General features: G+C 40.4%; 1 protein-coding gene across 1 annotated transcript; it reads right to left on the reverse strand.

Annotated features, from left to right (window-relative positions):
* Positions 1-545: 545 nt before the first annotated feature.
* il34 (interleukin 34) lies at positions 546-7,716 on the reverse strand. The gene is made up of 8 exons (XM_030766132.1): positions 7,672-7,716; positions 6,625-6,721; positions 5,861-5,985; positions 4,078-4,187; positions 3,889-3,966; positions 3,154-3,351; positions 2,439-2,604; positions 546-809 (listed from the first exon to the last, which is right to left on the reverse strand). The coding sequence occupies exons 3-8, from the start codon at positions 5,916-5,918 to the stop codon at positions 703-705; spliced, it is 717 nt and encodes a 238-aa protein (XP_030621992.1). The 5' UTR covers positions 5,919-5,985; positions 6,625-6,721; positions 7,672-7,716; the 3' UTR covers positions 546-702.
* Between the last annotated feature and the right edge of the window lie 3,526 nt (positions 7,717-11,242).

The raw sequence follows: 11,242 nt of genomic DNA on the forward strand, positions 1-11,242 counted from the left end.
CATCTACATGTGATTAAGATTACGCGCATAATAATATCCACAACATTTGCTTTATGTGCGTAATTTCAGAAACAAATAAACATACATACAAAAAACAAACAAACTCTGGATGTGTTCCAAGGGCACAAGCACACCGCAACAAACTAAATTTCTTTGGCAGTTTGAATTCGCGCGGTAGGCTACGTATTAATATGCAGTAATATTACAATTTAGAGAACACTGGTTTTGTCTGTTTCGGCTATAAGTTACAGAAAACGTTACGAAAGAACCTACGTTCCAGACACTCAAAGACTTACACAAACTTCCAAACACACATGTAGAGAAGCGACAGTAGCCAGTAAAACACACACATGCTCATGTATGAATGACATTCATAAATTTGTACAGAGTTTCATACACTCTTTGAGTGTGATTCAGGGGGACACAGACCAGAAAAGGATTACAGAGTCTGTAGGTGAAGGAGTGTGCTTGACATGGCGTCCGATAGCCAAAGGACATCCGGTTGCACATTTTTCAGAGGATAAAATTGTTTTGGTTTTTTTTTGTTGTTGTTTTTTTGGTTGTTGTTGTTTTTTGTTGTTGGTTGTTTTTTTTTTTTTTGCTGCAACCAAACTGACTTCACAAAACAGGCGCAGACACATGCTCGGCTTGGGCTGTACATCGAGAAGTACACCCATTGGATGCTCGCTGCCAATACTAACTTCAGGTTGGCTGAGGTTCTTGGGTGGGTAATGTTTGTGTGGTGGGCTGCTGCGTTGTTGAATGGTATATTTCTCTCTTCCCTTTTCTCCAATGAAGGATGCTGCAATCTGGTTAAAATACACAAATTATTGATTAATAAATGTCCAGAGAGACAGAAACACAAACACATACCGATATGTATAAATGCAGACTGCAGACATACACAAACAACCACAGACCTAAGATAACACCTTTTAGGGCTTGCTCATTTCAATTGCTTATCCAGGGGGTTGTTCCAGAAAGCGGGTTTAGTGGAAACTCATAGTTAGCTCAGAGTTTTCACTAAACCTGCTTTCTGGAATACCCCCCAGGTCTGAATGGTAAGCATCCAAATGAAACAAGGTATTTCTGTGACTGGGAATAAATCCATTCTTTAAAATCCTTTTCATTTTTTCGTAATCATTAAAATACCAATCACTTCTAATCTTCTTAAAAAGCCACCAAATATTAATGTCTGATGCACTTTAGACAAAGCCCTGACTGTTCCAGTAGCACAAACACAGTATGAACCCTTCAGGTCCACCTGAACCGAAACGGAGTGGTGTCTGCCATATATCAGCATGCCTCAGCCAAAGGCCAATGAATGGCTTTGGCATATTTGCATTGCAGTTATTTCCTGCTCTTATCTTTAAGAATAAACACACTGTCTTGACTCTTGACAGTTAGAGTGGAGAAAGTCCGGTAATAGTCATAGTGGCGATTAATTATGAAGCACCACCAGTCCTGTCATGCATGAACAGACTAGTGAAAATAAAACAAACAAACAAAGAGATATGCAGCAGTTTTCACAGGAGAGAAAACAGAACGGAGATAAAGTGAAACTTCTTGGCTAGGTCTACTCAAATCTATTCAAACTGCATAACTACTAAAGTGAGCAACTACCTAACTCCTCAGCTAACTATAGTATGCACAGACACAGCGGGTGGAACTCACAGTCAGTGCCCACCGAAATCCTAGAGAGAATTTAAATCACTTGCCAAATAATGTGTCCTCTGATAGAAGATTAAAAATAACCCCTTTACACTACATTTCTTTTCTTCCATTCTTCCACATGATGAAAGTTAAATTAATACTTTAGCAACAAAAGAGTTTGCTCTCATACTGCCTTTAGATATTTTATACACTAGTTATACAGTGTCTTATACACTATTTTTTAAGATGGTGACAGAGTTTTCAAACTGAACTAGCTTCTTGTCATCTTTATCCACGAGATTACCTCTTATTTTCTGAACAAACAAGTGTGGAGGAACAGCTTGTCTTTGCCAGTGTGGTTAATTAGAGCCTGTCAATAACAAACTCATCCTTACCATTAATGCGAAAGCTAATTTGCCCGAGGATTTGGGACCACGTCATGTTATTGGCAACAATTAGTTACAGGTTCAAAAAAAACAAACTAGTTATAAGAAACTGATTCCTGCTTTCTTAGACAATTCCTAAACAGAGCTAAGAAAACAAACAAAGCATTCTCTTATCTGTGAAACCAGTTTTGGCTTTTGGCAGTTCCTTTTGCAGAAAGCTTGTTTGCCTAAACATTTTCTCACTGATTCTTACTGATTATCCTTACAGGAGAAAAATAGTGTGTTATATACATTTATATATTTATATATATATATATATATATATTTATATATAACTGAGTATCTAATTATTATAAATATAAATGCAGGGCACTGAACATAGATAAGATATATACTCACAATCATATTCCCCTTCCTGATCACGGAAGCACTGTTGTTGGAAGAGGCAGTGCATGGTTCGGTAACAGTTGTCCAGTAAGGATTTGGGTGTCACCGATCTCCAACCTTTGTAATCACGGTCACTCAATCGATCCCAGATGTTCTGGATTCTGACTGGGAGTTCTCTCTGTGTGACACACACACAGGAATGTTTACAAAATCATGTGTAACAGAAGCGGTAGACTTTTTTTAACCAATGTTTTATATCATGCTCGTTGGATGAATTAAATAAATACCACAGAAAACCACAATTTCACATGAATGAGAGTCAAAGTTTTTGCTGAATGCTTCAAATAAAAAAAAGCATCAGTTCCATCTGGTTTTCATCATGTTTTTACATATCTACTCAGTCTGGTTGACAGTGGGCTCATACACAATAAGGATAGTCATTTAAGCTCATTTATAAAGGATAGAAAAAATTCAAATATGTATCTGATTTGATTCAGTTCTGATGAACCATCTGTTCTGATGAACATCTACAACTGATATCACACTCTGCAAATTACAGCAGAGTTGGACATAAAAGATATAAAGGACCAAAAACTGTTGGTAAGAAGATGATGATGATGTTGATGATGATGATCAGATCAGCATGGTAAACTTCATTCATGAAAGATTAGAGAGACAATAGAAGATAAGAGAGGTTCTAACTGAATATAGCTCCTAAGTGACTCACCTCTTCATCTGTGTCTTTCTTCACCTCTGCATCGTAGTTCTGCTGGAACATTCTGAAGAGTTTCTCCAGTTCAGTCAGGTACCTGTGGCGGGTGGGGTGCCTCTCGGGCAGCACCCTCAAAACCTTCTTCACAACCTCCTGATTTACCATCAGCCACAGATCCTGCAGATCACTGGTCAATACACCTTCCTCCTGTTGCTACAGAAGGGACACAGAAAAATACAGAGAGGTTTGAAAGAGCCAGTATGAAAAGGTAAAGGCAGATAGTGAAAAAGAGGGGAAACGGTTTATGAGGAAACGTGGGGAATAGGGCAGAGAAGGTCAGCTGGAAGCGGGTGGGCACAGAAGGAATATAGTGAGAGTAATGGACTGTAAAAATCAAATACTCTTAGAAAGAGGGAAAAAAGTATATTGAGGGTGGCAGTGGGAGGCAATGGTGGGGGGGTGTGGGCAGAGGAAATGGTGGGTAGAATGAGGCAGCAGTATGGACACAGTGGTGAAGTGAGTCAGGGAGATGGAATGGAACAACACACACACTCACTCACACACTCACACGCACACACACACACACACACACAGTAAAGACACAAACATATATACACACGTTCACCAAACACACACATATATATACTCTCTCTACATATACACAAACACACAGTCACACACCTAAAGCACACACTTACACACTCACACAGCAAAGACACATGAACACACCCACCAAGCATGCACACTCACCAGGCGGCTGATGTTGTGTAGCCTGAAGACCTCCTCATAGCGCACTTTGACAGTGTAGTTAATGGGAAAATTTTGTTTCTGTAAAAATAACAATTAACTATGTCAATAGAGAGCCTTAGAGAGTTTTTTTGTACACTAAAGAGTACAAAGATGAGATAAGATATAAACATCATCTTCTTGCTTCCTTACCATGTAGCGTCTCCTGAGGCTGGAGCTGAGTTTCTCTCTCAATGTCTCCAGGGACACACAGAGGCCACCAGAGGGGTGAACTGTCCATACAGGTAACACACACATAAAACCTGTAGAAGAAAGGCACAAAGACTTTATAAATTGGATCCCTGAGATGCCACCTGTTAACAGACCAGACTTTGAGTTTACAGCAGATTATCCAACCACTAAGACTGAACCCACACAAAACAACTGTTACTGGTCTACAATAATAATATTCATCGTCTTAAGTGTTATTTTGAGTTTGGGAAATAAAACATTGCAATATTTTGGTTTAATGTAACTTTGAAAGGTTAAATGACTCAAGTTTATGCTGATGAGTTTAATGAAAATGTTGTAACAGCATCCTAAACCACAAACGTGTCAAGATATCTCACTGGGATCAAAAGACATACCCTATTCTAAGGTCTACAGACACACTTGACAACTGCTGTGAAGCAAGTGTTCCATGCTGCCTCGTAAAGTTACCGCGACTTTCTACTGCTTCTAGAACCTTCTCTAATCACAGATATCTACTTTCCAACTCACAAAGAAGAAACTAGATTGTCTAAATGCCAGCAACCATTTCTCTACAATACAGTCTTTCCTCCTTTTAATTTTTTGTCACCATTTTTTCTGCATGTGGTCAAAAAGCCATAGACAATAGACAAGCAATGCTTTAGGTTGTCACACACACACACATACACACACACACACACACCAGATGGAAAGTTTTTCTTAAGTTAGTAAATTCATGTTCAGGGACATGGCTTCTCTGATCTTGTTTCTGCTTTAGAAAATTCATGTTAACTGAATGTGACTGCATACAGCTAAGGGCAAGAGGGGAGAGAGGGAGAAAGAAAGATCAGAGAGACAGAGGGAGAGAGAGAGAGAGAGAGAGAGAGAGAGAGTGAGAGAGAGAGAGAGAGTGAGAGAAGTCTATAGTCAGCTGTCACCCTGCTATTGATAGGCATGTGGTTACATCCTGTGGTCAAATGACTTTGATAGTTCCTCCACATTGACTGACAGCAAACAAGAACTCCACCGTGACCTAAGACACTTCAGAGGGCAAGGCTACCACAACAGGCCCCCTCTGCTTCTCTTTCAACCTCTCTCTCTCTCTTTTCTTTCTCTAAACCTACTGCGTCATCCACTGTATATAACTGTTGTTCTCTCTGCTCTGTCAGAACAGGACGTGGTCAGAAAAAACTGTCACCTTTCTTTTCTACAGAATTGAAACCTAACACATATCTACAGTTACCTCATATGGTATGCCTCCTCATCTCGACAACAGTCAAACTACCTTTCCCTCTTAACAATCATTTCCAGCAGATATGCAAAAATGACAAACAGATGTATAACCACACAGTCTCAGTTTCAACAAGCTTTTTTCGATCATATATATTTCATTCTTTGATCAAATATATTTCTTTCTTTTCCACTGTTTGACAGTGTTTAGTTCTTTATCTCTGTCATCTTTAAGATGGTCTCTCTGAGCCAGGCTCAGGGAGTGCTTCATCTCACCCCATACCTCACCGGGCTATTGCAAAATAATTTTAACTCTGAATGTATCAATAGGTAAAATCCCCATACACTTCTTTAATGTAATTGAACAATTATATTTCATTTGCCTCAAAGACCAATTTCTGACCATAGTCCAATATTCCTTTCTTTGACTCTGGAATCATTCTAAAACAAGTTGTTTCAAGGTCAGTGTGACCCATCTTTGACACCCCACACACACATATCCCAGGGCTCCTCTTACCCAGCACTGCTAAGAGAAGCCCCACTCTTGACCAGAACATGTCTCCATTGCTGTACATGACTCTGCTCTCAGAAGACTTCCAACCACTCTGCTCCAGAAAAAAATGAAGGCAACTTTTCTTCAGCCTGTAACATCACAGAAACAGAGGATTGTTAGGTACAAGTCAGATCTGTACTGCACAATTAACTCACTGACTTTTGTCAAGGATGTTCTCAGCCACAAACACTTACACACTCAAGAAAGGGACAGAGAAATACAGAACTGGGGTGACTGGATGGGCAGAGAGACAGAACTCATCTGCGCTCCACTATGTCTAAAATACAAATATGAAAGACTTCGCATTCAGAAAGTGTGGCTTGACATATTGTTATACGATATTGAAGCTTTTGCCCAATCCCAAGAGTGCTTGTGTAAAACAGGTCCAGATGTTCTTTTTTTATTTCTGACTCAAAAGGAAAAATAAAAATTCCTGGTTCATCCTGAGTAAAGCAACACACCAGAGCAACCAGCTAAGACGTGGTCACTACGCTGTTCTCTCTGAGTCGTGTTTCAGAAAAGTAAATAGAAAAGTTCTCTGATAGAGAACGAAAACAGATGCATAGGAACGTATGAAAACCGAGTCAGAGAGTTCTACACCGGTTTACAAAGCAAAGAAAGTCGGTCGTGAAACAAGCGAATAACGTCACAGATGGGGAAATACATACGATTTGGGTAAAACACGCGAGCAAACTCTGTCAGCATTACTAATCATCTTCATAACTCACCCCTCTCAGGCGTCCTCTTGCAATCGAAGAGACGATCTGTAAGCGTCCTTCCCTAACTTCAGATGGACCAGCTCTCGGCTGATGCGCTCACAAAATCCTGTTAAAAAAGAGCGAACATTATCAGAAACGAAATAAAAATGAATGCTGCACTTTGTATATTGGAAGCATACCGTTATGCAGTAACTTACCACACTTAAAGTAAGCAGATTCGTTATTTAACAACATAATAAAATCTTAAATTACCGTCTACATGTTTCCACGACATTGAAATCAATTTTCAGTTCGAATTTGGGAGCAGTGCATTTGTTCTTTAAGGCCTAGACATGTTTATGCTATAGAAATCTACAAGGCGATATTTTAGATGAGATAAAAATCGATTAATTCGAGGCGACCGGACCAGTATGAAAGCTGAAAAAGATTTGACAGGCGTTATATAATGTCCTGCATTTGCACAACGGGGCAAACTACTACTTATGGTCATTTGTGAGAAGAACTGCCATGCAAAGTAAATTAAATGGAAAATTCTACGCTGATTATTGATTTTCTTCATGCATTTAGTCTAATATTTGCATTTAGTCTAAACCGAGGATGAATTTCTCCTTTCGATATAAAAGCTTTGACCAGTACCAAGGACTGACTATCTATGCGAAACGCATGGAGGTTCGCCCGACTTCCAGAGAGATCCTGTGAAGTGCAACCTCAGTAAGCTAATAAAGGACACGTCAAACTGCGCACGTTATTCCAGAACGACAAAACAAAAAAGACTGCTACAAACCCTCCGAATCAGGCACAGTCATTCAGGGAGCGAACATCTGTACACAAGAGGACATTAACCCGATGTGCTCACGGGTTGTTCAAGCTACGTAAATAAGCAACACTTAAGCGTCGGTTCTCATTCTTAAATTGGTCCACTTTTCCTGTGATAGCCATGCATATGCCAAAAATAGTGAAGGCCGATTACAAAGCCACGAAATGGAAATTCCCGAGACGCCCCTCTTACAATGACCCTTTCTCTTCAAAAGGCGGTAAACGAGTTATTCCACCTACTTTCGGTCCGTGGGGCTTAGTAAGCTTTTTCCTTTAGATGCGATGCCACTCAATGTGTCCACACATGTTCCGTGAGATCCAACAGCTCTCGGCTTTTACTTTCGGTTTTGCGAGCCGCACCTCCGTCGCAACAAGTCCTCATGGGCAAAAAAAGAAGACGCAAACGGCGGTATTTATCAGGATCCTGTCTAGGGGGCTGTCAGTGTCACACGGGCGAGATCGTTGTGTTGTGAATCAGATAAGATAGATATGGCCAACAGACCAACAAAAAACCCAGAACCACAGGTGCGTCAGTGTTTCGATCCAAATGAACAACAACTTATCCGTCATTCCTCTGTGGAAGAGAAGAACCACGAAATGTCGGGTAAGGCTCAACTCAAAGTCACACTCAAACTCAAAAGTCTCGCGCCTCAAGGTATCTCACTGTCCCGCCTCAGAACGCCCCCTTGAACCATCACCGCTCTCTCCCATCCATCAGATGGGTTTGCGGGTTGCAAAGGTATGGGAACCTACATGTTGACCGACAACAATGGTTTTGTCACCTGCCTTTAAAATGCCCCGAGCGCCTGCCTCTCCTCTCTGCTAAGGATTGCGAAATCAGAATATCAACCTGCACGAAAATAATTGCCATGTTTTGATCCGATAGAGCATATCATATGGTACAGTTCTAGAGTTACACACAGCTGCTTGTTTGCACAAGCGTTTTTAATATTCCTAAGGTATCTATGGGGAAATCGGCCACAGCATTAAGACTGGATCTTGAGGATGCATTATAGGGGGATTCCAACAAGCTGGTTTACACACCCGCTGTCCAAAATATGGTCAAAACACCATCTGTCATCCAGACGACATGACGTCAAATGGGAAAACCCACCGAAAAGAGCTCAGTGCCAGGGAGACCAAAAGCTGTTGCCTAGATCGTGAAGTGTTGGCTGAGAAAACAAGACGGATTGATGGATCCCAACATTCCGTCAAACCACTACATTTCCCCGACCTACTGACAGACCTTTCCACGTAACCTGCCTTATCTCAGTTCACGGTCTGTCTGACTTTCTGGCCATAGTTGTGTGAATGACGCGTCCATCATGGCGATAAAATAGTTTTAAAGTGTGGCCTAATATGTAATTTTTTCAGTCAGTCCAAACTATCAGGAATTCACTTTACATTTACACTTTACTTCATTTAACATTAAGCTTTTAAAATAAAGCTGACAAGTTACTTCCACAGAAGTGACATTTTTCACACACACAAACAAACACACAAACTAGATATAGAAGCTAAACTGCATCTTTGAGCATTTTTTGTACAAACCTAAGGTAGAGGAGGAAAATCATCATTACATATATCATCATCATCATCATATAATAACCATAATTTAAATTTAATCCAAAATGAAATTAAACTCCAAAATTAGCTGAACCAAAACTGATAAAAGTCTGTCACTCTGAAGAGGTTCTACCAGTCAGCACTACTGATGCTACGCTGAGCTGTGTAGAAGAAACCACAGTATGGATGAACACTGTTGTGGAAATCTGTGGTGAAAGTGCAGAAAGAGGAAGCTGCGGTAAGGGGTGAGAACACTGGGTATGAATCCGAACGGGAAACAAACGACACACAGCAATGAATCAACCTTTCAAAGCCATACATTTTCTTAACTTTTTTTTATTATTATTTTAAAAGTTTAAAAAAATGCTGTTTAATAGAGAATGCCAACATTGCTAGTGACAGATCTTTAATTCTTGTTTGACATGTATTTTAAAGTATGCAGCTGAAATCACCATGGGCATGTTACATGTAATTTCATTTACATGAAGTGTATATGCTTCTGGAAAATAAGACAGCCGGTGAAATTTATTCTTCTCCTGACCGTCTAAATCAGCAGCACATTCATAAGTGGCTTGAAAATGCAGGGGATTAAAATAATGGGAACATCCTACAATAAATGCTTAGAAACTAGTAAGGAGATGGGCAGCCCTTCAGCATTAGAACCCCAGCCTAAACTCTTCCTGGAATGCTGCTATGCAAGTTCTTAACTGTGTCTTGCGTGATATTGGAGCATACATCACCAAGGAAAGTTTCCAGCTGTTTTAGAAATTAAAGAGCTAGGAATCTTTTCTGCACTCTACACCCCACAACTTTTGATGAAGTTTCAGTGGTGATTATATCTTGTGATTGGGGAGATTATAGGAGGCATTATAGGAGGCATTTTCAACTGCACTAGAAAGTCCTGAATTATGGGAGCATCTTAAGGCAGCAGCCAGCAACCGGGCTCGTGACTGAAGGGTTGCCAGTTCGATTCCCAGGACTGAGGTCCACAGCTGTGTGCCCTTGGGTGAGGCACTTAACCCCAGTGCCCCCAGGTGCAAGGAATGCTGCCCACAGCTCCTGCGTCTGGTGTGTGTGTTCACTACCGAAGTGTTGGATGGGTTAAATGCAGAAGACAAATACACTGTGATCACAGAAAATTTACATTTTTGAACCATTGGTTGCACCTGGCTTTGTGGCCTATGAACTGGTTACCAAAGATAGAAATGATCAAAGATGCTGACACCCACAAGAAAGCTACCTATTTGTATATGCGGAGGCACAGACTATTTCCCCAGATTAGTCTGGGACCCATCATCCCCCCCCGAAACTAGGAGTTGCTCAATGTGATAGCGGCTAACCGTCCCACGGCAAGTTGTGTTCTTAGCAACGGTGTACATTTAAATCTATGGAAACATTGAGGCTGACATTGAATATTGCTAACTGTGCTGTCATGTATCTATTTATCCCTTTTGGTGACATTAAACTAGTGGGCTGTGTTCCTCTTTGCCTGACTTGTTTTGACTTGTTTTGCACAAACTGTCATGATTTCAACACCGTTTCCTTTCAGGTTTTGTGACCAGCGACACCACAATTTTAGCTTCATTTGCAATAGCGTTTTAGTCAGGACAAATTTAAAGTCTTTTTTCAATGTGTTTTATCATTTTGTTTACCCATGTTATATGAACTCCCCTAGCAAGCACAGGCTGAAAAGAAACAAGCGCTACAAAATAGACATGTAATATTTACAACCTTAACAAAGTTGTTTTGTAGGTGTCGTATTTTTTTACAGACTGACAATTCAAATATTTACGACTCTTCATTTACACAGTAGTAATGCTTGGAAGTGGACATTCAAAACAGTACAAAAGTCAAAGGAGGGGGAACTTGAAAGAGGGAAATGGCTCAGCCATCTCCTGTGATAAGACACCTTCTCGTCATGTGACATTTACGGATGCCGTGTGACCTCATGCCCTCCCACAGACAAGTGACAGATCTGCACACCATCTACCTCAGCTTAGCAGTGGCCATGTTTTTACTATTTTTATTCTCACTTTTTCTGATGATCACTGGCACATAAGGAAACAACTAACAGCTTAAGAGGTCATCGTTTAATTTTAACTATCGCCTTCGATGTGTGACATTAGTCAAAAGGGCCTCTGATTCTTTCCATTTACAATTCATCACACATTCTCCCATAGGGGAACTACATTCTATTTTTGACACATTAGAATTGCACTTCAGATGATTAAAAACATGCATGGGA

This window comes from Chanos chanos, chromosome 2, assembly GCF_902362185.1.
Source record: "Chanos chanos chromosome 2, fChaCha1.1, whole genome shotgun sequence".
Taxonomy (NCBI): Eukaryota; Metazoa; Chordata; class Actinopteri; order Gonorynchiformes; family Chanidae; genus Chanos; species Chanos chanos.